This window comes from Oncorhynchus masou, chromosome 15 (assembly GCF_036934945.1).
Source record: "Oncorhynchus masou masou isolate Uvic2021 chromosome 15, UVic_Omas_1.1, whole genome shotgun sequence".
NCBI lineage: Eukaryota > Metazoa > Chordata > Actinopteri > Salmoniformes > Salmonidae > Oncorhynchus > Oncorhynchus masou.
The window spans coordinates 16,250,074-16,276,857 of record NC_088226.1 but is presented as its reverse complement, the minus strand read 5'-3'; the positions used below and the strand labels follow the sequence as shown (position 1 = coordinate 16,276,857).

The 26,784-nt window shown below is 44.3% G+C and overlaps 2 protein-coding genes across 5 annotated transcripts; both read right to left on the bottom strand.

Annotated features, from left to right (window-relative positions):
* Window positions 1-701: 701 nt before the first annotated feature.
* Window positions 702-17,938, bottom strand: LOC135555755 (116 kDa U5 small nuclear ribonucleoprotein component-like). The gene is made up of 26 exons (XM_064988456.1): window positions 17,805-17,938; window positions 17,162-17,274; window positions 16,865-17,027; window positions 16,675-16,753; window positions 16,485-16,560; window positions 16,306-16,371; window positions 15,761-15,796; window positions 15,571-15,661; window positions 15,261-15,343; window positions 14,879-15,045; window positions 14,511-14,635; window positions 10,541-10,604; window positions 10,369-10,459; window positions 7,856-7,991; window positions 7,379-7,506; window positions 6,812-7,005; window positions 5,808-6,162; window positions 5,568-5,650; window positions 5,015-5,101; window positions 4,443-4,569; window positions 3,828-3,915; window positions 3,629-3,747; window positions 3,006-3,100; window positions 2,652-2,805; window positions 1,464-1,571; window positions 702-1,356 (listed from the first exon to the last, which is right to left on the bottom strand). The coding sequence occupies exons 2-26, from the start codon at window positions 17,261-17,263 to the stop codon at window positions 1,261-1,263; spliced, it is 2,913 nt and encodes a 970-aa protein (XP_064844528.1). The 5' UTR covers window positions 17,264-17,274; window positions 17,805-17,938; the 3' UTR covers window positions 702-1,260.
* Window positions 17,939-20,481: 2,543 nt separating this feature from the next.
* LOC135555754 (probable phosphatase phospho1) lies at window positions 20,482-23,899 on the bottom strand. 4 transcript variants are annotated; one of them, XM_064988451.1, is made up of 3 exons: window positions 23,712-23,899; window positions 23,221-23,281; window positions 20,482-22,464 (listed from the first exon to the last, which is right to left on the bottom strand). In XM_064988451.1, the coding sequence occupies exon 3, from the start codon at window positions 22,342-22,344 to the stop codon at window positions 21,505-21,507; it is 840 nt and encodes a 279-aa protein (XP_064844523.1). In that variant the 5' UTR covers window positions 22,345-22,464; window positions 23,221-23,281; window positions 23,712-23,899; the 3' UTR covers window positions 20,482-21,504. The 4 variants fall into 4 exon arrangements, with proteins under 4 accessions (XP_064844523.1, XP_064844525.1, XP_064844524.1 ...); XM_064988453.1 differs by having other exon boundaries at window positions 20,482-22,319; window positions 23,712-23,897; XM_064988452.1 differs by lacking the exon at window positions 23,712-23,899 and adding an exon at window positions 23,530-23,693.
* Window positions 23,900-26,784: the final 2,885 nt, after the last annotated feature.

Genomic DNA, 26,784 nt, shown 5'->3' with positions numbered 1-26,784 from the left:
TGTCACGAGTCTTTGCCAAATGTTGTATCTTGGAGCCAATTCCTTGTGCACTCAGACTTTAGTTGGGTCAGTGGAAAAAGCTTTGGGAAACTTTGACTTACTTTTACATTAATCATCAGGGCACCAAGAGAGAAGCTCAGTTAGAAATAAAAACCACCAGTATGTCCATTTCTTTAACCTCCTTCCACCCACCTTGCTACCTTTCCCGATGGCTCTTTCTCAATTCCTCTTTCCTCGTCTCCTTCTCAAAACCCATTGGAGGTGGTCCTAGGGGAGGGACCCTGGACCTTCTCCTCCAATAAAGGAGGCAAGGAGATAGAATGTGAGAAATCACAGAAAGACTAAGATAGAGGATTTGTGCTCCAGCACAGTGCAGCACACTTGTGGTGCATGTGACCCTGGTCTCGCCATCCATCTTCCGTGGCTGCCTATCCCCATCCAGAGGCCTGGCCATCGGTCACAGCCCACACAGCCCCCCAAAACAGACATGCCAATCAGTCACACGGACGCCTGTGCTCCAACATGGCGCTCCACACTGTACACACCCACCTCTGCTGTACATCACCGCCATACACATACAGTGCAATAACACATCAAGGTCATGACGTATATACAGTAACTTCCGAAAAGGGCCCTCAAACTAAACACCTGGAAGTGAAGAAAATAAAGTTACCTCAGTTGGTTATGGATTCCAACAAAACTGATTTCACAAGCATATTTATTTTTTACTCAAAACAGACGCAAGATATCCAATTTCACAATAAAATAAAAAAATCAAGCCTGCTTTCAAGTCATCTTCCATCTACAAAACATTTGGGAATTTATACACGTCAAAGACATTGATGAGGGGGAACATCTCAGCAGTATTATTCATTGCGCTGTTGACGAGAGGTGTCAGAGATGTTACTATCCCGCCAGCCCCTACAACTGTATCATAATAACAGTCCCTCCTACAAGGAGAGTTGGGTGGCCAAAGCCTTAACAGGAGATTGCAGGGTCTGTTGGGGTCCATATCAGTGCTTCATTGATTAACTTAAGTCATTGATGGGGGTAAGTGACCGCACCTGGTTAACAAAGTCCACATAAATCACCAATATGAAAGCAGGAAACAAGACTGGCAGACTCCGCTTCCCTCTGTGACAATGTCCACCCTCCTCAGTGGGGTTTAAAGCCCCCATACAGTGTGGTGTGGTGATGTTGGTTGTGGTGCTGGTGGTGGAGGGTAGCTCTCCGGTCGTTGTCTCCCAGTCTCTTGACACCTCACATGGGGTAGTTGAGCACCACGTCCTGCTTGGCCAGCTCCAACAACATAGGGTCGTCAAAGAACTTGCTGATGCTCACATCCTCACTCAGACCCTGCATGGAAACCAGGGAGTCGGTCAGTCACATGGTCGTGATGTGCCGGGTCAATAGTACATACTTACATACACAGACATGGTGGGGGGGGTAGTGTACATACGTACCTTGCGCCGGCGGGTCTTGATCATGAACTCTCTTGCCAGGTGAGGGGCAGGCTGGGGCTCCAGCGGCCTGATCACAATGCTCTTGTCCAGGGGGTCACCAGGGACAATCTGGGGGGAGAGGAGTAGAAACAGGGATCATGAGAGGCTTGAAAAGAAAAAAAGGGGAATGAGTGCAAAGGACAATATGGTCAGTTTGAGACATTCCCCATCTAGTCTTCGGCTTCACATGATCCACACACTGACTAGATGTACCGAAGCTGAAACCTGAGCAGAGGCCTCCTATAATAGAGTCACCACCACTAAACCTTTCTCCACTCAAACGCGTGATTTGTTCTCTGCTAGTCAGCCGGCGTTCTCCATGTCACGGAGTCAGGGGGATGTCCGTCACACTCTTCATTGCCGCAACGTTAGCACATCTAGTTCAGAGTAGAATGCCGTTTTAAAATGATTACTTAAACCTAAGGGGGGCAAGGGGGGGTGAATCTCTTGGTCCCAAATCAGGCAAGGGGCTATTTCGCCAACTCTGCAATCTCTCACTCCCTCCTCCGTGTGGGGCTGTGTTCCAATCCCAAAATGGCAACATATTCCCTATTTAGCCCTATGGGTCCTGGTCAATATTAGTGCACTAGCCTAAATAGGGAATAGGGTGCCCATTTGGGACAAATCCTAGGACTGTGCTGTAACAAAACCCCAGGCCTGCGGGGAAAGATTGAACAGGGGGGGGGGGAATCAATGGAGCGTCTGCAGCCCAATGAACAGATGGAGCAGAGCCGCTAAACGCCATCACACCACACTGGGAGGGGGTGAGGATCACGCTACGGAGAGGAATCACCCCCGTTTCAGTTTTACAGAAGAGGAGAGACTAGAAGTAGGCTGGAGCAAACGAGGGCGACGGGAGCAAATACATTTTTCCTGACACAGCCAAAGAGGAGAAGAGAGAGAGACACACAACACAGGGGGGGAAAGACAGAGACAACTGTAGCGTACACAATAGCTGCTGACTCAACACCCTTCTAGTCAGCATCCAAACCAATTTACTCAGAGTGGCAGGCATGAGCACGAGGTTCGTGACTCTGGCATCATTCTGTCCGAGTGTGTGTGCATGTGTATGTTAACACAGCTGGTGGGCATTAAGAAAGAGGGCACACATGTCTGTGTGTGTGTGTGTGTCCGGCCGTTTGATCCCACCTGCCAGTGGTGGAAGACTGACAGGGAGAAGGCCTGGCCCTGTGTGTGTGTTCTCAGATCAGTCTCGAAGCCAAACGAGTCGATGGCTGGGATGAAGGCCTTGATGGTGTAGAGGGGTGACCCGGGGATGGGGGCGTCCTGGGTCACATGACCTCTGCAGCACAACACAAAAACACAGCAAATTGAATTGTAACAACGACAATAACAAAACCACCACATTTGAGCAATCAGCACAATATTTCCACGTTTAACTTTCCAGATGAAGGTTTAAAAAAGGTCAGTCAAGAAGTTATGGGTGGGGTAATTGGGATGGTACAGAGGAGACATCGTTATTTAGTGGTTTGCGGACCTCACCTCCGTCTGGCCAGTACTGTGTACACAGCAGACACGCAGTCAGCTGGGGCCTGGACCTCGACAAAGTAATAGGGCTCCATCAACCTGGGGGTGGCCTGCGAGGGACAGGAGAGGGACAGTAATTGGGACAGCCATTAGGAGAACCAGAGGAGAGGAGGGCAGGAGGGAGAGCCAGAGAAAATAGAGGGCAGGGGAGGAAAAAACAGTGGAGAAAGTCAGAGGATAGGAGGGCAAGAGGGAGAGCCAGAGAAGATAGAAGGCAGGGGAGGAAAGAACAGTGGAGGAGGGCAGGAGGGAGAGCCAGAGAAGATAGAAGGCAGGGGAGGAAAGAACAGTGGAGAAAGTCAGAGGAGAGAAGCCTGAGAGGCAGGCAATGATGGAGGGATGCAAGGAACCAAAAGTAAAAAAAAGGAGACACCCTTGAAAGAGGGAGGCTATCACACCTCAGTACAAACAAGAGCAAGTCGGAAGAAACCAGCACTTTAAATCAAGGTAATGTAAATCAGGAGAAAAACTGGAGAAAAGGGATAGGAAGCAAGAGAGGGAGCGAGAGTTAATGAAAGATGGAAGAAAGGAGAGGGTGAGGGAGGGATGTAGAGAGAGAGAGAGAGAGAGGATCTCACCATGAGGAAGGCAGAGTACACCACTCTCCTGGCTGTGGGGATGACCTGTCCTCCTCCTCTGTGTAGAGGCTCCTGCGCTATGACCGCATCCAGGATCTTAAACTTCACGTTTCTGATAGCTAGGGAGGGGACATACAGCGGTTAGGTGATTGCGTGAGTGAGTGAGTGAGTGAGTGATAAAGAGCGGCCAGACACTTACGTTCGTCACACAGAGGCCCCTCCCTGGTGCCCCACTGGAAGCCCTGGATGATGCTGTCCTTAACCGAGCCCAGCAGAGCCTTGTCCACCTGCACACAACGACACGCCGTCAACTACCAGGAGACATATGCCTCGTGCCAAGCTACGCACGTCTGAATACAGGTGGACACAAAATTGCCTTCATTACACCCAAGTGTCACAATCAAAGATCAATATGGAGAGATTGATTGTTCTCATCGATCATAATATTTCCTCGTCTTCCAGGTGGCATAACACTAACCCACGACCAATGTTGTTGTGCCCGATGACAGGCCACTCAATGGGTCAATGCCCCCATGATCACACCGGTGTCGACAGAGGGCCAACTCACTGACACATCCATCGATGCATTTTCACACATCTGCTAGACAGCAGTCATCCTAAATCACTCCAACACGCACTCACAATTCACACACAGTCTGTTTACAGTTAGGCCTAGAGACAGACAGGCTGACCCCAAAGTAGACCAGCACGACCTCAGAGCCCTAGCCTGCCCAACTCACCTCAGCCCAGCCTGACCCAAAGACCACCAGCCCTCCACACCACCCCTAGCCCATCCCCAGAGCCCTGGTCTCACCTCAGAAGGCAGGGTGTCATCTACCAGGATGTTAGGCCCGGTGGTGTCGGGCCCAAAGGCCCAGATAGACCTGGCAGCCAGCAGATCCCAGTCATACTTGGTCTGGAAAAACTCTCCCAGCTTCTTCCTGGAACCGTGGATTAAACAACAGGATGAATTAGTGAGTGGTGTCCGTGGGGATGTGGGTGACAGGAAGAGGAACAGAGGGGACAGAGTTGGTTTCATGGGATGTCAAGTTAAAGTGTGTCACTGCCTTGGCACCGTGGCTCACATTGGCAATGCCAGGCCCAGATGGGTTCACAGATGAGCAGCACACAGAGGGCCGGACACTGTACACTTCCACACACACACACACACACACACACACACACACACACACACACACACACACACACACACACACACACACACACACACACACACACACACACACACACACAACTGCGGATAGGATAGGCTTCAAGGTACGGTAAAGACAGGTGTCTGTTTGGGTTGAGACACTGACATGTGGACAGGTAGAAGGATACAGCAGGTCTCTGTAGAAATAGCTGGTGTGCAGGTGTGTCCCGTACCTGTTCCATGTGATCTGCACCACCTCGTTCTCTATGTCCTCAGCCAGGCCCTTCTCCAGAGGCTCGGCAATCATGGTGATCTTATTCCTGTCAATCAAAACACACAACCGTCAATCACACAGGGGCGGCAGGTAGCCTAGTGGTTAGAGCATTGGGCCAGTAACCGAAAGGTTGCGAGATCGAATCCCTGAGCTGACAAGGTACAAATCTGTCGTTCTGCCCCTGAACAAGGCAGTTGACCCACTGCTCTTAGGCCGTCATTGTAAATAAGAATTTGTTCTTAACTGACTTGCCTAGTTAAATAAAGGTTAAATAAAATTCAGACAAAACAGCCCCAGCTCTCAATCTCCCACCCATCCACACAGCACACGAAACCTCACAGCTCAACATGGGACCCGAATGCGTCCCATATGACACCCTATTCCCTATATAGTGCACTACCTTCGACCAGAGCCCTAAGGGGTGCCATTTGGGACGCAACCAGTCTACACTAGTCGTTTAGTGTACTGTAGGCTAGGTCACTGGTGACCCACGGGGGATGGGGGATGCTTACTTCTTGTTCGGCGTCTCGGCAAAGCACTTGAGAGACGACGTCTCCACTACCGTCTCACAGAAGGTCACCACGGGGTCAGCCACCTGGGAGAAAGAGGGAAACATTCAGTACTGGAAAACTAATCAAGGAATAACACCAGAGATGAAGGGTATTTTGTTTAAGATGTTACAATTCCAATACAGGAAGATTAGTTTGTTGCTCCAATTGGGTGAAGGGACATGTGAGAGAGCGAGAACTGACCTTGATGTCGATCTCAGAGTACATCTTCCGCAGGTCGTGCATGACACAGTCCAGGTAGAGTTCCCCGGTACCCAGGATAACGTGCTCCCCTGACTCCTCCACCTTGGTGGTGAGGGAGGGGTAGCTCTTATTGACCTTCCGCAGTCCGTCCAACATCTTGGGCAGCTCTGACGGGTTGACTGGTTCCACAGCGATCTTGATGACAGACGCCGTGTTGAACTTGAGCGGCCGGAAGATCTGGGCTTCCTCGTTCCCTCTGGGCTCGGTGATGGTGGCTGTCTTGACGATGGGCTGGTCACAGCCCTCAATGAGAACCCAGTTGCCAGCAGGCACACGGTTCACCTCTATCTGGTACCTGTGGTTTAGAACGTGAAGGGGTGTGAACTGCTGGGGTAAATGACAAGACAACTTCTCATACTGAACACTTAGGGGGTTAGGATACGCAAAAAAACATTGTGTATAATACACACATGTACATGTGAGATAGGACAAATATGAGTGTAACAGTATAGCTTCCGTCTCTCTCCTCGCCCCTACCGGGGCTCGAACCAGGGACCCTCTGCACACAACAACTGACACCCACGAAGCATCGTTACCCATCGCTTTCTAAAAGCCGCGGCCCTTGCAGAGCAAGGGGAACAACTGCTTCAAGGTCTCAGATTGAAAGGCTAGTGCGCTAACTACGCTAACTAGCTAGCCATTTCACATCGGTTACAGAAGCACCCACCAAATCATGATGATCATTATTATATTGAGGACTAGAGACTAGGGAGGAAACACCGAGGGGTTAGACTAATGAATACATAACCGTCAACTTGTTATAATGAACACACTCATTCTTCGCCCAAAATGGCCCCCTTTTCCCTATACAGTGCATTACTTTTGAACAGGGCCCATAAAGCTCTTGTCCTAATTTGAGCACCATGTATGGAAGAGTGCGCCATTTGGGACGCAGGTCAAGTGATGTGTCCACGAGGTGGCATATTAACAATGCCTGTCCTTGCCTGGCAACGTTGATCCAGAGGCGTCCCACCGTGCAGACCTGCGAGTCCTCCTCGTCCTCCAGAGTGTAGTTCTCGCCCAGCACCTTGACTGGCTGGCCCGCCTGGATGGTACCGCTCAGCACCCGGCCGAACGCGTGGAACTGCACCCCGTCCTCAGTACTGTACATCTTAGTGGTGTGGCACATCAGAGGACCCTGGTGGGAGGAGGGGAAAGAGAACGGGCAATAGAGAAGGGATACAGGGAGAGAGGAAATAAATAAACTTAGTTATTAAGCTTTTCTAACAGAATTCAAAAGCAACTATTTGTTACATCTCAAGCCTCTCCCTTCATTATTGGCTAGAGGATCTCTGAAGGGCATTTGGAATGTTTGTGATCGATTTTTTTTAACAACTCACTTCACTCCCAGTCAATTCCAAATCACCCGCTTGCTTAATTGCGATTCCAATTGCAATGAGGCTATTGATTAACACTGAAAACAGATTCCCCCTACTATAAACCAACCATCTCTCTTGCCTCTTCTCACCCCCAGACCCAGGGCCTGTTTCCCCCCACTCCGTCACACTCACATCAGGGTCGCATTCTGCCATGGCCTCCCCCAGGTCTGAGTCCAGTCCTCCAGTGTAGCTGTGCTCTATCTTGTTCTTGGCGCCCCCCTGTGGTGAGGGGATGTGCTGCACGCACATGTCCACAAAGCCTGCAGGAGGGAGGTCATGCTTGGCATCACAATAATATGCTTGTCACACTCACCAGAAACATAACATTGAGTGCAATTATACCACTGATTATCCAAGAGTGTAGGTGGATACACTGGCCAGAGCACACGGAGGGTGAGCGATAACCACGTACAGTGAGTCATTGTGTACGCAAACTAAGCCTATAATGACAATAGGTACAATAGAATTAGGCCTTGCTAAAGACAGGAGATAAACATGGCTCAACTGTAAACGACCTCTGTGAATAAGATGAAACACGATACAGTTATTGGTGGTAGATGAGGCAGTAGAGGTCAGAGAGGAAACGGGGGTGGCGGATGGCGTACGTACCAGTGAACTCTCCGAAGAAGCGCTTACAGACCAGCCTGAGTAGAGGTCTGATGTTGAGCTTCAGCTCCTCTTTGACCAGGTGGATCCCCAACTCATCCAGCACCCGAGGCAGTGACGTGTCACAGTCACCCACCACCTGGGAGGGAAAGAGAGAGAAGGGGGAAGTTTACTTTTCAGAACATGCTAGCGCTACTTAAAGACTTCTATGGAATGGGGTGGTCACCTGGGTCAAGTCATGGAGTCCAAACAAGAAAATGTGACGGCATCTCCCATGAATGGCCACAACAACACTTTTCAATTCACGGCGCTCCTACTGAGTTCATAAGCGGACGCGTTTCGCCCGGCCTTTCTCAAAGGGTGCTTTCTGTGACAAAGACCGATCGAGGTCGCAATGAGTCAGCTTTTAGGGGCACCGTGAACTGAAAAGAACTGTTGCGGTCTTTTATGAGAGACGCAATACCCTTTTCTTTTTTTGTACTCACAGGGATAGTGTTTGAGGGAACAGACATGTCTACACTAAAGAAATCATCTGTGCATGTAGTAGGGTTGCACATTTTGGGGAAAATTCAGGAGGTGGAAACTTTCTGTGGGAATTAATGGAAATATATGCAAATTAATATTAATACCATTTAAATGTAAATGTTTTTTCATTTGATATATTTACCATATCATATGGAGACAGATACATAAACGTTTTACCTTATCATAAGTAGACATAATTTCAAAAGATTAAATCCTTCCAATAGAAATAAAACAAACAATTTAGTTATGAATCGAACTTTAATTAATGCGTTGACTCTTTACATGGGATGATTTCACTGAACAACAAAAGGGAATATTGAATGATCCATCGCATCTCCCAAAAACGTTTTCAACATACATCTGTAAAATGATCCCAAACAAGGACCAGTTGCCCTCTGAGGCGGTTGATGTTGGTGGGTTGATGTGGCAACAGGGGAAGGAGCCTCAGATCCACAAATTCCCTTCCACCAGGTGGCTGATGAGACATGTTGGCACGCCTGCCATATTGCAGGCGTGCAATTGTACTTCGCCAGACTGCCAAGAACCTTGCCCTCATCCAGGCCAATGTGGTGAGACATGGTAGTGATGACACCTTAGGCCTTGTTGATCTCTGCACCAGACAGGATGCTCTTGCGGGTGTTGCTGGGCAGTTTCAATGTGGTGCTCTTATTCTTCTCACTTTGCTTGGAGAGGTAGATTGCTGCTATAACTTGATGACCCTTCACATACCTAACAATTTCCTTGGCTCTCTTGTAGAGTGTTTTTCAGTGCCATGATGTCCTTGAGCAGATTCAATGCATGAGCAGCACAGCCAATGGGTGTGATGTGAGGGTAGGACTCCTCCACTTTAGACCAACTCTGTTGAACTCTGCATCCAGCATATGAGTAGATAAAACATGTCTGGTTGGAGGGGTGTATGCTGGGCAAAGAACATTCAGAAATCTCTTCCAATAACATTGCCTGTGAGCATCAGAGGTGAACCAGTTGCATACACAGCTCGAGCAAGACATTCATCAGCATGTCTCTGACTACGTTCCTCCATTGAGTCAAAAAAACTTTTGATTCCAGGAGGACCATGAGCTGTTGCTATCGATAAGGTGTCTGATTCATCATGTTCACATCAAATAGAAGTAGAGGGACTTTTGTCAGAGGTTACTTGTGAGCTCCTGAGGGAACTTTATGCACTTGGCCAGATGATTCTGTATCTTTGTTACATTCTTCACATATGATTTGGCACAGCTTGCAAATGTGCACAGCTTTTCCTTCTACATTAGCTGCAGGGAAATGTCTCCACACATTATATAATGCCTGTGGCATTTTCCAGTAAAGATTAGAAAAAAGGAGTAAAAAAATATTTATATATATATACACAATTCCATGTACAGATAAATAGTTAAGCAGTTAGATTAAACAACTCCTTTGTAATATAAATGTTTTAAAATGAAACATGTATGGAAACATTTAAGTTGAATTAACACTCAGTTAGCACCTACACGGTAGCATAAACTAACTAGCAGAAATTGTTATCAAGTTAGAAATTATTTAAACACACTTTGCTGTAGGCTACTATTTACTTGTTAACAAAAAATCATGTATGTGATATAAAATATATTCACCCCACCCAATATTGTAATCAAAACTTACCAGAAAGCATGTAGTCCTTGGCTCACACAGTGTAGTAGTGTGGGCTCAATAGCATCTCATTAGTGTGCAAGATCTTGAGAATCAGCTGTACATGTGACGGAAGACTGCACCGTGCATGCAGAGGGTTGCAATTCCATTGAATTGGGGATAGTTTAATCAAAATATGCTACAAGACCTAGAATTGCCTGATGTGTATCCCACAAAAAAAGATTCACTGTTATAAGTAAATATTTTGCTGAATTTAACCATGGAAAATTTCCAAAAATTTCCCAGAAAGTGTCCGACCCTTTGCAAACTTAACATGTAGCGTATAAGATTTGTTTTCTAGGCGATAATTGCATTCTTACCTGAGATAGGATCTTGTACAGAGGCTCCAACACAAACTCCACAAAGCTACGCTGGGAGTTACTGGTGGGGGCTTTCTTAGTGAACCTGCGCCTGAGGAGAGAAGACGAAACAGGGTTATCGTCGTCCATTACAGACAAAAAGTCTAAATGACACTGAATGAAAACCACTTACGTTTTGGGGTTGAAATAAATGTCTCCCCACAGCCTCTTGGCAAACTCTGTGTAGTTGATGTCACCTGCAACACCAGAGAGAAGGGTTAACAGTTCATTTTTAACAGTTATTCGTAGGGTTAAAACTAGGGATGCACGATATATCGGTGAACATATCAGAATCGGACAATATTAGCTAAAAATGCCAACATCGGTATCGGCCTGAAGTCTAGTTTAACGGCGATGTTAAAAACCAGAGTCAAAGCTGCCGTACATACCTACAGTTGAAGTTGGAAGTTTACATACACCTTAGCCAAATACATTTAAACTCAGTTTTTCACAATTTCTGACATTTAATCCTGGTAATAATTCCCTGTCTTAGGATCAACACTTTGTTTTAAGAATGTGAAATGTCAGTATAACAGTAGAGAATTACTTATTTCAGCTTTCATTTCTATCACCACATTGCCAGTGGGTCAGAAGTTAACATACACTCAATTAGAATTTTGTAGCATTGCCTTTAAATTGTTTAACTTGGGTCAAACGTTTTGGGTAGCCTTCCACAAGCTTCCCACAATAAGTTGGGTGAATTGTGGCCCATTCCTCCTGACAGAGCTGGTGTAACTGAGTCAGATTTGTAGGCCTCCTTGCTTGCACATGCTTTTTCAGTTCTGCCGACAAATATTCTATGGGATTGAGGTCAGGGCGTTGTGATGGCCACTCCAATACCTTGACTTTGTTATCCTTAAGCCATTTTGCCACGACTTTGGAAGTATGCTTGGGGTCATTGTCCATTTGGAAGACCCATTTGCGACCAAGCTTTAACTTCCTGAGTGATGTCTTGAAATGTTGCTTCAATATATCCACATAAATTTCCTCCCTCATGATGCCATTTATTTTGTGAAGTGCACCAGTCCCCCCTGCAGCAAAGCACCCCCACAACATGATGCTGCCACCCCCGGGCTTCACGGTTGGGATGGTGTTCTTCAGCTTGCAAATCTCCCCCTTTTACCGCCAAACATAACGACATAAGACAGAATGCGTCTCCTTCCTGAGTGGTATGACGGCTGCGTGGTCCCATGGTGTTTATACTTGCGTACTATTGTTTGTAAAGATGAACGTGGTACATTCAAGCGTTTGGAATTTGTCCCAAGGATGAACCAGACTTGTGGAGGTCTACAAATTTTTTCTGAGGTTTTGGCTGATTTCTTTTGATTTTCCCATTATGTCAAGCAATGAGGAACTTAGTTTGAAGGTAGGCCTTGAAATACATCCACAGGTACACCTCCAATTGACTCAAATTATGTCAATTAACCTATCAGAAGCTTCTAAAGCCATGACATAATTTTCTGTAAATTTCCTAGCTGTTTAAAAGGCACAGTGTATGTAAACTTCTGACCCACTGAAATTGTGATACAGTGAATAAGTGAAATAATCTGTCTGTAAACAATTGTTGTTAAAATGAATTGTGTCATGCACAAAGTAGATGTCCTAACCGACTTGTCAAAACTGTAGTTTGTTAACAAGAAATGTGTGGAGTGGTTGAAAAACAAGTTTTAATGACTCCAACCTAAGTGTATGTAAACTTCAGACTTCAACTGTATATAACGTAGGTACATAACGTAATGACGCCACGTAAAATTTTGCGCTACACTTGCAACACAGAATTCCTAACCTAGCCCACAATGTCTGCCCGTAATGGAATTCATTGCCCTTGACAATCAACCGTTCTCTGTCGTAGGTGAAGCTGGCTTGCGCTGACTGGTCGAGCACCGGTACACACTACCAAGTGCGCTATTTTTCAGATGTTTCCATACCGGAGTTACATAGTAGTACTGCTATTAGCTTCACGACATACATACTATGGAATGCCGTTTGGGTCTTTGCGTGTCAAAACAGATAAGGTAAGCACTGTCAAAGCTGTATAAAAAAGTATGCAAACAAGCAAACACCAGCCACGCACGATGTGTTTACAATAGAGCATAATTTTTTCGACCGCAATTTCTGGGGTGGCTAGCTTTAGCTTGGTACCTAGCTAGCACCAATACAACCAGCCTGAAAACAATGACCAGCAGAAACTGCAGTCATTTTCATTTTTCTTAGCAATGATTTAGAAATCCTTCTAAGGAAGTATTAGCTAGGTTGCTACTTGTTGTTCACCTACTGAAATTGAACTTCAGTTAGCTAGCCAGCTACTTAACCCTTTTGCCCAAAGCTAACGTTATAAGTAGCCAGCTAGCTTCATCTGGCTAGTGAGGCTCGACCAGACCGGGTTGTGAAGCTAGCCACAATAAGGATTAGGCACAATAGTGGAATTTGCGGTTTGCTTCAAAATAAAAGTATGTCATTGACAGTGACACAAATGAATACAAATAGTACAATTATGCCATACTTTTATTTTGAAGGCTAAATGCAAAGTCCACTATTGTGGCTAATCCTTAATGTGGCTAGCTTCACATACAGTGGGGCAAAAAAGTATTTAGTCAGCCACCAATTGTGCAAGTTCTCCCACTTAAAAAGATGAGAGGCCTGTAATTTTCATCATAGGTACACTTCAACTATGACAGACAAAATGAGAAGAAAAAAATCCAGAAAATCACATTGTAGGATTTTTTAATGAATTTATTTGCAAATTATGGTGGAAAATAAGTATTTGGTCACCTACAAACAAGCAAGATTTCTGGCTCTCACAGACCTGCAACTTCTTCTTTAAGAGGCTTCTCTGTCCTCCACTCGTTACCTGTATTAATGGCACCTGTTTGAACTTGTTATCAGTATAAAAAACACCTGTCCACAACCTCAAACAGTCACACTCCAAACTCCACTATGGCCAAGATCAAAGAGCTGTCAAAGGACACCAGAAACAAAATTGTAGACCTGCACCAGGCTGGGAAGACTGAATCTGCAATAGGTAAGCAGCTTGGGTTGAAGAAATCAACTGTGGGAGCAATTATTAGGAAATGGAAGACATACAAGACCACTGATAATCTCCCTCGATCTGGGGCTCCATGCAAGATCTCACCCCGTGGGGTCAAAATGATCACAAGAACGGTGAGCAAAAATCCCAGAACCACACGGGTCTTTCAGCATGACAATGATCCCAAACACACCGCCTGGGCAACTAAGGAGTGGCTTCATAAGAAGCATTTCGAGGTCCTGGAGTGGCCTAGCCAGTCTCCAGATCTCAACCCCATAGAAAATCTTTGGAGGGAGTTGAAAGTCCGTGTTGCCCAGCAACAGCCCCAAAACATCACTGCTCTAGAGGAGATCTGCAATAAGGAATGGGCCAAAATACCAGCAGCAGTGTGTGAAAACCTTGTGAAGACTTACAGAAAACGTTTGACCTGTCATTGCCAACAAATGGTATATAACAAAGTATTGAGATAAACTTTTGTTATTGACCAAATACTTATTTTCCACCATAATTTTTCCTAATTTTGTTTGTCATAGTTTTAAGTGTTCCTATGATGAAAATTACAGGCCTCTCATCTTTTTAAGTGGGAGAACTTGCACAATTGGTGGCTGACTAAATAATTTTTTGCCCCGCTGTAGATGGGTCCGACCACCATTAATCAAATAAGACTGTCTTATAAATTAGGGTTGTTTTAGATGACACCTAGCTAACTATAGCTACTGAAACAGATGTCGTTTTCCTATGTTTCTGGGGAAGAACATTGTTTGCATCCATGAGCTAGCCTTTTTTAATTTTATGACCAGCACTGTAGGTGCACAAGACATCTTTTTAGACACGCAAAGACCCAAACGGCATACCATAGAAATCCTGGTTGAGAATGAAACGACTGAAGAAATGAACGACGAAACAGCACAGCAAGTAAGTGAAAGAAATAGGTTTTGATTATGTTTTACTGGTAATGGGGACATATGTAAACGCCAACAAAATAATTGTTTGGTCAGTGTGGTGTGTGTAACCTTGATTTAACTAGGAAAGTCGGTTAAGAACAAATTCTTATTTACAATGAGGGTCGTCTCACCGTAGGTGTCGGAGTAGATCTTGGCGAAGGAGCCCAGGGTGAAGCAAACACAGTACTGAGAGCTGGCGAAACACACGTTCCCCAGGAGAGGAGACACCACCAGGTTCTCGTCTGTAGAGTAGGTGCTGAGGGAAAGGGGAGAGCGGAGCCACAGTCAATGACACACACTGGACACTATAATACAACAGGCTAATCTCAATGCTAGTAGTTTTCACATTCATGGTTTCACTCTGCAATGGAATCTTATTTACAAATGCTCTGTTTGCTACTCGTAGTAATCTCATCTGAAAAAAGTTGATATTTCCTTTCCTCCACACCCCTGTGTCAGCCCTGTAGCCATGGTTACCAGGCCCTCCCCACGTCAGTACCTGAGCATGGCGTTGACCTCGTCCACTATGTGGCGTAGTTTGTAGTAGGCGTCTGTAGGGGGCAGCTTGAGCTCCACGATGAGGCGGTCCACCTTATTGATGCAGATGGTGATGGCCAGACGCTCCTGGACTGCGTGCTTGATCAGACGCTCTGTGTTTAACATCACCTAAAGACACACAGAGGGGCAGAGAGGCCTGGGTTAGGGGAGAAATTGTACAGTTGACTTTCTGGGGCCAGGCCTCAGAGGTGGAAACACAAAAGCCTGCGTCTTCAGGCCAAACTCCGAAGCAAAGTCTGATAAGAGAAATGAGACAAGATAGTGAATCTCTCTGAGGTGAGTGGGGATTTGAGCTAAAAAAAAGAAAAAGTAAGAGCACCCACCCCTTCTGCTGCGTCGATGAAAAGCACGATGCCGTCGGAGAGTCGGATGCCTGATGTCACCTCATCCGAAAAGTTGACGTGGCCTGCAGGGACGACAAAGGGTATGAGGTCCCGCTCTGCCTTTCTAAAGCAGCCAACCCAACATCACACACAGTGAGGCGGTAAATTATATCAATCAACCGCCCTTTATTACTCTTTTAATCTTCCCCTACGTTTCCTAGGAACACAAGCATTTCGCTACACCCGTAATAACATCTGCTAAATATGTGTATGTGACCAATAACAGTGGATTTTATGTTGATTTGCATACCTGGTGTGTCCATGATGTTGAAGAGGAAGGATTTGCCTCTGGAGTCTGGAAGAACCATTGTGACAGGGGTGCTCTTGATACCAACCCCTCGCTGTGGAGGCACCAAATAGGAGTCAGCACAATGCACTTATATGGGAGATAAGTTCTTGCAGAATTGTTTGTCATAGCTCTGAATACAATAACAACGTACCTCCTGTTCAGTGAACAGGATGTCTGTGTAACGGAGCTGAAATACCAAGGAAAAATGCAGTGAATTAATGGCTGATTTACAGTATACACAGAGCATTTCAGATTCAAACCAAAAGTTATTTGTCACACACACGTTTAGCAGATGTTATTGCGGGTGTAACGAAATGCTTGTGCTTCTAGTTCCGACAGTGAAGCAATATCTAAAAAGTAATATCTAACAATTTCACAACAAATACCTAATACACACAAATCTAAGTAAAGGAATGGAATTAGGAATATATAAATATATGAACGGGCAATGTCAGAGCGACAGACAGATAGTATAGAATACAGTATTTACATATGTGATGAGTAATGCAAGATATGTAAACATTATTAAAGTGACATTATTTAAAGTGACTAGTGTTCCATTTATTAAAGTGGCCAATGATTTCAAGTCTCTGTATGTAGGCTGCAGCCTCTCTTGCTTATAGGATTTCTCCAAATTAGGATGAAAGGTGAGCAGCAAGTTTGGGGCAGTTTAGTCAAGCTGAGGCGTAAACTCACATCCATGTCATCTCTCTTCCTGATCTCTGGGTGTGTCTGTTCAATCAGGCAGTCCACGAAACACGTCTACAGACAATAAACAAATCCATTAAATCACAATAATGCCAACAGTCTAGTTACTAACATCCATGATTTAGCCAGCTCTGGCTCTAAAGCAGGTCAATTGCTGAATGTTTAACCTTGCCGTGGTGCAGGTGGCCACACAGGGTGACGTTACGGATCAGCTCGGGACTGTCCATTAGGTCAGCCAGGAACCTGCAGAAGGGGAGAGGTAGGGGTTAAACATGGACCTTTGGTGAGTATAGACAGAGACAGACAGACGCAGGTCTAGTTTACAACAGTCAAACTTGTGAACGGTCAATTACATACTCCATGTCATAAACAGTGGAAGGTAGCTCCTGTTCCATCAGAGTGAACTGCTTGTTCCTTACAGGCTTGATGATGGGTTCTGATGGGGATGGAGAGAAAATGGGAATAAGTTTAATACTATCATATCTGAATTAATGCATCTATGTGCTTGTGTATAAGTGAAACTGTGTTTGTGTGTGTGGTGTCTGACCTGTGAGGGGCTGTGCGTCCTCTTCCTGGACTAAAGTTTCCACCTCCGGCCCGTACACTTCCTCTGCTGTAGGATAGTATTTCTTATCCTCGTGCAGAACTACCTCCATTCCTGGAACATCTTCATCAGCATCAGCCGGCTCATCATCCTCATCCTCATCAGCCTTCACAAAGCAGAAAGGGACACAAGCATGTCATGAAATGACCAGACATTATAAACAACCCTACTTCATTTTTGTTAGAATGCTTTGTAATGTGCATTAACGTCTATGCTCTCTGTTGATTTCAGTAAACAAACCTCATCCGCATCTCTGTCATCTGTCTCCAGATCATCATCCTCGTCAGAGTCTAGTTCTGGACCAATGTAGTTCCCAAACTCGTCATACAGATCCGTCTCCATTGTAAAAGGGACTGAGTAAGAGGAAAACATAATGGATTAGCATTAAAACTGCATCACACCCACGCACATGATTTAGCCTTCTGCAAAGTGTACCTTCTACAAACCAATGAATGTTGTCTACTTTAACTCTGCAATTAGTTAGCTGTGTTACTGGTTCAGATGTTCATGTATAACGTTTCAGATGCACGTTTCAGACACACACACACACACACACACTAGATACTACATGCATTGGCAAGTTGAGAAAATCATGAAAAGAAACCCATCAAACTCACACCTCAAAGACAATGGTTCACTTTAAAAAGGCCTGAAATGTGCAACTTTGTAATACAGATATTTAGTAGCTACAGTAATCTCTTAGCTCGCTAGCTATGTTTTGGTGGAATCGCTAGCTAGTTAGCAGATAGCAGTTATATAGGGAATGAATGGCATCCCTAACCAACGGACAGGCTATGTTGCGGTTGATGATGTTTAAATTTTCTACAATAAAGTAGCAAGCTTGTTCTGGAGAATATATCAGCACAAAAACACATAACGTTACCTTGATGTGCAAATAAGAGCTGTAGTTTCAAATTTGTATCACTATTTTCCTAATTATTTGAACTATTCGCAATGTTTTCTCTTCTGTTTCCAAACCATGCACATGTAGGACCCCTTAATGCAAACGGACGTCGAGCGTAGGTGATGCACAAATGTAGACTATCTTCATATTGCCTGATTGTATATTTTATTAAAGTACAATGCATTAAAAATAATGATATTCAAATAATATATCTATGGTTATTTGTTTTATGAAATTTATATAACATGTACAGTCCACAGATATTGTATTTGCTAATATATTTGGAAGAAAATGTTCATGCGCGCGAAGTCTCTTGCCTGGGCAAGAGTATTTTTTGTACAGGCGCATATTTTACATGAACGACAAGCGAGATAACTCAGGATAGATATTTGGTACTGAAAGTCAATGTTTGTGTTAGATGGATTTGTAGGTTTGTTATAAAGGCCTAGTGCACTCAAAATGTTGTTTTCTGTATTTTGTGTCATATTGTACAACAGCTAATGAAACTAACATTGTAAAAACTATTTTAGCAGTACAAAAGATTTGATCAGCAGCTACTAGTTTCCAAACAATTTGAGACAGATTTTCATGCACGTATTTTAAAATCTGCATAAAACAATATGAGCATTTTCCCACCAGAAATGTGTTTCTACCAAACAGACTTTTTGTGGATAAAAGGCTGTGCCTGATGACATAGTGCACATAAAAATAAAATGTGCTGTTAAATTCACATGTACTGAATGAAAAATACAAGTTAAATGGGTTTCCATCGCATTTTCAACTTTACTGATGGTTTTGTCACAAAAACTGTTTCTTTATATAGCAAATATGTCCACTATGGTCTTGGTACAAGCACTCTAGCCAACAGCAGATACAGTGAAGGTAGGCTACCTACATTATGAGATTATTATTATTATAAGAGTGATATTATTTGTATTTGTAAAATCATCATGTCACAAGAATAAGTCCCTTGATATTTATTGTAAAGAAGCATAAAGCTCATCACCTTGCACATTCACCACCCTGTGAAGTTAATCATAACTTATTCATCTTTATTTGATGTATTTTTTATTTAACTAGGCAAGTCAATTAAGAACAAATTCCTATTTACAATGACGGCCTACCCCGCGGCCAAACCTAGACTGACGCTGAGCCAATTGTGTGCCGCCCTATGGGACTCCCAGCCTGTTGTGATTCAGCCTGGAATTGAACCAGGGCCTGTAGTGACGCCTTTAGCACAGAGATGCTGTGCCTTAGACCGCTGCGACACTCGGGAGCTCAATCTGTAGCCTAATAAACGTCAAGCTTTCCTGAGTCGTAGTGGGAGGACCACACAACATATCCTCGCGTGACTCCAAGTTGACTTCGATTTGATGGCTATTATATCAATATTTGTATAAAGGCATTTCCACCGCCATTTCCCGCATAAATCATTTTACCGACACAGAAAGTTCCCACCCTGTCGAAATAAAAAAAATTGTCTGTCAGCATTTATAAAATTGTACCGGCATTTCATGTTTCCATTTCCATGGTTGGATGGAAACATGGTGAATGTTATGCTTCTTCCTAATAGTTGCTGGTTGAAAATACAATCTACACTGGACCATCTAATCAGAAGGTTTTTCGCATGGGAGGAGTTTCAGCTTCACTGGTGACATTCCCAGGCAGTAAATAAGTTAAAAGACCAATGACAAAGAGATTTCCAAACAGCTAGTTTTCAGTTTTGCCTGCCCCACTAAGACCACTCCGGGACATTCTTAGCAAAATTAATGCTTGAGAAATAGGTTTTGGCTATAAAGCTATTTTTGTTTCTTTTTGACCATTTTACTGGGAAATCATTAACGTAAGGGTTTTAATTTTTACTCAAATGATTTGACGTTGATATAAAAATGGCTGCATTGGGCCTTTAAGGTGGAGACGGACAGTCATATATTTGCCAAATGCAGATGTATTGCAACCATTATCAAGATATATAAGTTGTTAAACTAGCTTTCTCTAATGGCCTGCTCTTGGTAAACAGTTTAAGTGGTTACAGTCATTATGTGAAACAATAACATTGGACTGTTCTTGTTCTCAAATTCTGTATAATGTCATAGATATCTTTTCGATAGGCTTGTGTCATAGATATATTCTAGATAAGCTAGGCCTGCTTATAATACAACCAATGGATAAATCCTCAAGGGCTCAAGCGATGTTGGCACAAATATAATTTGTTGTTGTTGTGGAAATTGACAATTGTTCATTGATGGTTGCATAGTTCTGGGGTGTCAGATGACTGGCATGAGGAACAAATCTGCCTCTGTAGTTCAGTAGGCCTTGTAATATGTCGAACCAAAAGTATGCATTTTATCAGCGGACACAGAATAAATTCAGAATCTTTTTGGTGTCATGGTGAACTATTTTTCACCCACTTTTGAGACATTATTTAGACCTTTCCTTTGTCACATTGGTTTTGGCCTATCTCACAGCTCATTATCCTCCGTGGTCTAATGTTTTGAGAGGGAGGGGTGTGGCATAGGCATGGGATCGTGTTCAAGCCTATTGTGCTGCTGCCTTAAGAAAACACTGTTTCCAGTGGCACTTATGTGTAGAGAATAACATAGTGGGGTGCAAATAGAGTGTGTTAGGATAGGACATTAATGTACAGACTCAGAAGGTAAGTTCATGGCTTTATATTCCTGCTGGTGGTGGAACAAGTACATGGTACATATTAAAAACAGACATGTATACACAAATAATAATAATACATGTTTTAAAATGACAATATTTAGTTATGCCATATGGTACATTACATTTGAACTTATTTTCCCAAACTTTAAAACTGGTCTCCAGTTGCAATCTGTAGGTCTGCCAGTAGATGGCAATGTTGTCACATTACATTTTCCCTGATCAGCCATAAATTCTCTATTTCACAAAGAGCACTGTTAACAAGTAAACAACACCATTCATTATTGATAAGATAAGATAATAATTACACTGGAATAACCACCCATTCATTTAGCATCGACAATGCCATTGTGTGGACTGGAGAGGTCTAGAGTCAGAGAACGGGCCACTAACTAACATGATCTGCTGCCCTACTGACCTAATTTGACTGTTTATAAACCAATAAAGCTCAGTGTCAAAGGAATATAGGTAATACATCAGTCCTAAATGTATCACTGCAGAACCCCCTATTCAGTCAATGATGTATGTTTGTTCTTCTTCCCTCTCAATCCAGCGTAAGAGGATGACTCAATACTGGCCTGATTGGTAGGGTATCAACTAAGGCATAGGTCTCTGTAATGATTAACAGAGGTGATGCTTTTATTGGGTTGCTATCTTTCATTGACCTTAAGCCTAGAGTATGAGGAGCTGGACTGAAAGACTACAGTATCCCTACAGTATCTCTAGCTCTATGGCTGAGTCAGAGTAAGACAGATGGACTGAGCGGAAGTGTGACACTGTCTGTCGCAGGCAATATATCAAAGGCCTGTTCAATTGGCATGTTCTATTCTTGAGTGTAGAGTGTTTTTTCCATTGATGTGTGTCAGTATGTGGTTTTGTGGGTATTTGATCTGAGAATGTGATTTGTGTATGAGTGTGTATGGGTGTGTGTGTGTGTGTGCGCGTGTGTCTCCGAGTATTTGTTCATGGGTGTGTGTGAGCAGGTGGTGTACCCCCCGCCCCCCTAGCTTCATTATTTCTCCTCTGCGTGCTTCCTGAGTCGCTCCACCACATCATCCCCACTGGCCCATGGCACAGTGACAGCCTTGAACTCCCCCGGCCTGGCCTCGTGGATCTCAGTGATCAGCTGGTGCATGGGGTAGTCCCGCCGGGCGAACGCCGTGTCCCGGGGGCCCAGGATCAGTGACGGGCAGAAGTCGTTGGCCCCATCGCCCACGTAAAATACCCTCTGGAACGGCCGCCCACGCTCCTGCGTCCGCCTCATCACATAGTCCCTCAAGATCACCTGCTTGCACATGTTCTCCGGGCAGCGCAGGCAGCTGTGGGAGTGGAAGGGGCGCAGCACCAGCCGGCCATCCTTGTCGAAGGTGGCAGGGTTGGTGAAGATCTTGACGAAGAGCTGGCGGGCCCCAACGCGGCGCAGCCAGGACTCGATGAAGAAGGTGTTGGCATCAGACACCAGAACCACCTCAAAGTCCTGCGGAGGGCGGTGGTGGAGGAACTGGAACAGGGCCAGCATGCCAGGAGAGGCGGGGATCTTCTCGATGACAGAGCGGATGGCGCTCTCGGGCACGCCCTTCTCTGCCATGTAGGCTAGCACGCGCTGCATGTACTCGTTGTAGTGGCCCGGCCGGTATGTGTCCTTCAGCCAGGCGGGGAGGTTCTGCCCTGGTGCTGCCTGCACCACCACATCATCACTGCTCTCATTCACAATGGTCTCGTCAAAGTCGAAGATGATGAGGAAGCGCCTGTCAGAGGGGGGTGTTGCGGAGTTGGCGGCCATGTTGTTTGCAGAGCGTCTGGAACGTGGGGGGGTAACGTCCTCGCCTGGGGGAGAGCCAAAGCAGTTCATGATTGGCTTTGCCACAACCTCTTACTGAGATGAGTGGCACCAAAATCCTGCTCTTTTGGTCTCTCGTTCACGACGAGGCAGGTCGGAAAACACAAGGTAGGGGTTCTGGGAAGAATGTGTCTAATAGGACAGGGAGGAGGAGGATGGAAGCAGAGTAAAAGTAAAGATTGAAGAGGAAAAGACAAACAAAGTACAAACATTTAGAGAATTTATTTTTTCAATGGACCTGAAATAGAAAGATTATAAGTGGTATGAGAAATAATCGTTTTGCCAATATCAGCATGGGTTGCATTTCTGCTTGGTAGCCACCCAACATGTGCTTGATGTTTTAGTATACATTTCTACCCCTGAAACCACATTAAGTCAGTCAGAGCAAGTCACAAGTCTTCAAGTCCGAGTCCTTTATAGCCACGAGTCGTATCACAAGTCACTTGCAGTGCTAAGCTGCCACGCAACCATTTTTATACGTACTAAATGCTGTTACATTGTTGCACATTGTAAGGATATCTAGATCATTTAGCTCTCTAACATTTGCTGTTGTAGCTAGTGTGTTAAATTACGCAACAAAGATCGTGTCGATTCATATCTGGTCCTGGACTAGAGTACTACAATACAGATTTTTTTTTACCATTTGAAACGTCAAAATGTAAAGTCACATTATTATGTAAGTGGTCCAGCTGTGATGTCCTGCACCTGTGCAGCTGCAGAACATTGAAACGTAATAAGACCAAGTAATACACGAGTCAACAGCATGCAAAGTGAACTGATATCTTAAATCAAGACATTTGTTTTTACGCCAGCCTGGCTACACGTCATGCGATGCTCTGTTTGAAGCTGCAAGGAATCAGTGAGAAGAACGGAACATACTGTACTGACCTTCGATGTTCCGTGCTGTCAACAGAGGGTTCCTAGAACACTATCAACCAATGCATGGGATCTGTAAAGTGAGGAGGATAATTAAGGAACAGGAAAACCCTGTAAATAACCCCAAGAGACGGACACTGTTCAATGTTGTAATTATCTACAATGCCAGAAAATGTAGCGCGCTCTGCAGCTCTTACTGGAGGCAAATAATGTCATGTAACCATCTTCATACAATATTAGGCTACATACAAATGTATGCAATGAATATAGTACAGTAGCGCATTATATTATGCCATTTCACAGGAATATAAATTACTTAACCTATAAGAATTTGTTCCAAAAACCGAGTAGTCTGATGAACATCTAATAGATACATTAGCCTTTATGCAAATGTATCCTAATCCACGAGTGAACGCGCTGTATTTACGCACTGGAAAACGTCCCGACGGTTAGTTTACTAAATAATTAATCTTATTTGCAAAGGACAATAGCAAAAAATGTACCAGTAAGAATGTATGTCCACAAACATGTCCCGACGGCACGGTTGTCCCTCGCAGTATCTCTAAAGGTGCCTATGTTCTTGAATTGGTCACCGGCATGCTGTACTTTGTCCAGTCTCGAACTTGACCATCACTTGGTTATATATAGGTTTGATTGTCGAGGAACAGGGTGCTTTCAGCTCGTTTTATTGGCTGTCAAAACCACTGAGCTTGCTACGATTATGACGTCCTAGGCTACGCAACAACGGGCCATTTGGCGTCCGCCTCCAATATTCTGTGTAAGTGAACCCATAGAGCAGCAGACAGACTGGAGAGAGGTTGGTTGATTCTGGTTTGAATATCATTCAGCACAGCCTCCACAGAGAACGTGGGAGAGATTCCGTTTGTTGTGTTCTCTCAATGTATGCATAACAAAACTGCTTAGTGGTATGTACACAAGATAGGCCTGTTATGTGACATCATTTACAGCCTTTTTGCTGTGTGTGTGCAAACCACACATCCCTAATTGACCCAAGGGTGACACCAAGAACACAGAGCACAATGTTCAAATGTATGGAAAAATAAACTATGAATGGTTTACAAGTGGTTTAGAAAAAAGGCGAAAACAAGACATTTGCACCTCTGAATGCTCAGCCACTGCGACCCAGCAGGTTACCCTCCCCCAACCCCCCCTCATGTCTTTATCTCCTCTCAGCCAGCCTCCCTTCCTCCTGCCTCTCTGCCACAAGAGCCAATAATGCCTAGCAGTTGGGAAGTGACTATTTCTGAACGCAGATGGGAGTGTAGACATATCTGGTGCTGTGTATTCACCCGGCCCTCTCCCACTCACAGTGCAAGAGAATGAACCTGACCACCCACTCACATACAGCATCAGTGCTGTGGTGAGTCAGTCAGTCAGTCAGTCACACGTTCCTCTGCCACTCCCAGCAAGCACATAACATAACTGAGAACCATGTTTCTTAGCGCTTGATGTGAGCGTGTTTGTGCTATAGTTATTTTGCATACCTTCCCACAACTTTCTGGGAATGTTGCTTTGTATATGTAGAAAATAAAGAAATAAATGCTAGCTCCAACCTGGTGGCCCAGTGGACTAATTCCATGCATGGATAGAGAACAGAGCTTCAAATTTCAGATGCCATGTCATAATATATATTTTTTTATGTGTTTGCATGATTAAAGCCTTAGGACACATGAAAATGTATTTCCTATGTGCTTGGAGTAAAATAAAAAGTTTACTTAAAACAAGCTAGCAGTGTTTAGTCTTATTGAAACATTCATTGAAACTTTTAAAGATGGTGACTAAACCAGCCGTGTTGCGTGCAAATTTTTTTTACATGTGTGTTATTCAATAATTTCATCCCAACTGCTCACATGGTCTGCGTAGCCAGGCGCTAAAATAGAACTTGGCTCTATTTTAGACAAGCCACCTCTCCCATCTACTCATGGGTTTCTAAGAGCATACTAACCCATGTGGGTGATTGGAGGTCCAGACTCCAGTCTAGTTGGAGGTAACGCACCTTAAAGTTGGTTACCAAACACCATATAAAATCCACAGAAGAAAAAGAAAACTGAATAGAGAGAAATCTCACTAAAAATCGAACTAGGTTTCCCATTTTATCAGTGGATTGTCAGAGTAGAGAACACATGATTTTGGATGACTCAAAAATGGGCCAAAATTCTACAATGATCCAGCAAAAAAAAAAAGAAAGACCTTATGCATTTCTTCTCCCAGGACAAATTAGCTAGCAATAGCAATCTGTCCTTGAATGTTTCATTTGTGTTTTGACCGGTCAAATTAATTGGCATTTTAGCCTGCGTGTCATGAACGCGTCAGGCACAACGGCGCACACACGAGCGAAGACGGTTTGGTAAGGAAGTTGTGTAAGGAAGTTATTCAACAAACTCTTAAGTAACCTATAATTTCCATTTTCAGTGTTTATAAAACCTCCCAGAACCTCCCTGCAACCTAAAAATGTATGTTCCCAGAACAGGCATTTTTTAAAAACTTATATTACTTATCTACTACTTATTCAGTTTTACTGTTTAGGAATCATACGGCTTTGTTCCCAGAACCAATTGGGATACACCCCCCCTCCCCCACCCACCTCAAAACATTCCCACAACTTCCAAGGAACCAAATGAGCTAGCTGGGCGTGCTCTCTCTTTCTCATCTGCATAGAACACAAACACGGACTCACATCCTCTCTAACCCTGTGATGTCAACAAGGAAATGTGATGTTAAAATTTCAGTATCAGTAATCGACTCTCTCTCTCACATCAGGTTCTGAAAATAAACTTTGTTAGGTCTTGCTCTAATAGCCTGCTCTGGCTACAGGGTCTCCACAGGATAAAGAGTAAACATCTGCAAGCACTTGAACACACAGACAAACACTCATGAAGCCAAAAACAGACACCCAGACAGAGTCAAGGGACTAGTGGGTGGGGTGTCCTTTAACCTGGTTGATGTGGCGTGGACCCACCTATTTGGAACATGCACTTGGTGATCTTCACTTCTTGTTTTCCTGAAGGCAGAGACATTTCAAACTCTCATGCACACACACACACACACACACACACACACACATTGCAGCCCAATACACTGCTGTTAAAATACTTACTGTTCCCATTGAGAGCTGCTTAAAAGATCTTGGATACAATCAAGCTAGTGTTGTCATGTGATTTATGTGGCGTCCTCCATGTCAAACCACTCCCGCTTCCTTCCTTCCTGGCAAACCCAGTTCTATTAATTAAAAACGGGTGCATAATATTGTCTAGTTATGCACAGGGACTGCTCTAAGTGTTCCTGCAGTGCTTACAACAAGGCTCATTAGCAGTGGTCTTTTGGTGCTTAAAACTAAAGCACATTTTTTTGGGAAACTTGTCAAGCTGTGTTTGTGCAAGCCTTTCATTTATTCATCTCTAGAACGGTTCCTTGAGGAAAATCCCCCCCGGACATTGTGCTATTAAGACTTCTAAAGCTGTGAGGCCAGGTAACAATGGAGTCGAGTCAGGTCATCTAAAAAAGGTCAGGGGTGTAGAAGACTTGACCTATTTGGACTGGCACACAAGGCCAAAG

Bases quoted from the DNA above. Each gene is read 5' to 3' on its own strand.
- LOC135555755 (XM_064988456.1), bottom strand. From the start codon at position 17,263: ATGGAGACGGATCTGTATGACGAGTTTGGGAACTACATTGGTCCAGAA. The intron at 10,605-14,510 runs GTGAGACGACCC...CTGGTGTTGCAG, and splicing joins GATCTACTCCGACACCTACG to GTGACATCAACTACACAGAG. The intron at 7,992-10,368 runs GTAAGAATGCAA...TTTCCCTCCCAG, and splicing joins TGTACAAGATCCTATCTCAG to GTGGTGGGTGACTGTGACAC.
- LOC135555754 (XM_064988451.1), bottom strand. From the start codon at position 22,344: ATGAACTGCTTTGGCTCTCCCCCAGGCGAGGACGTTACCCCCCCACGT.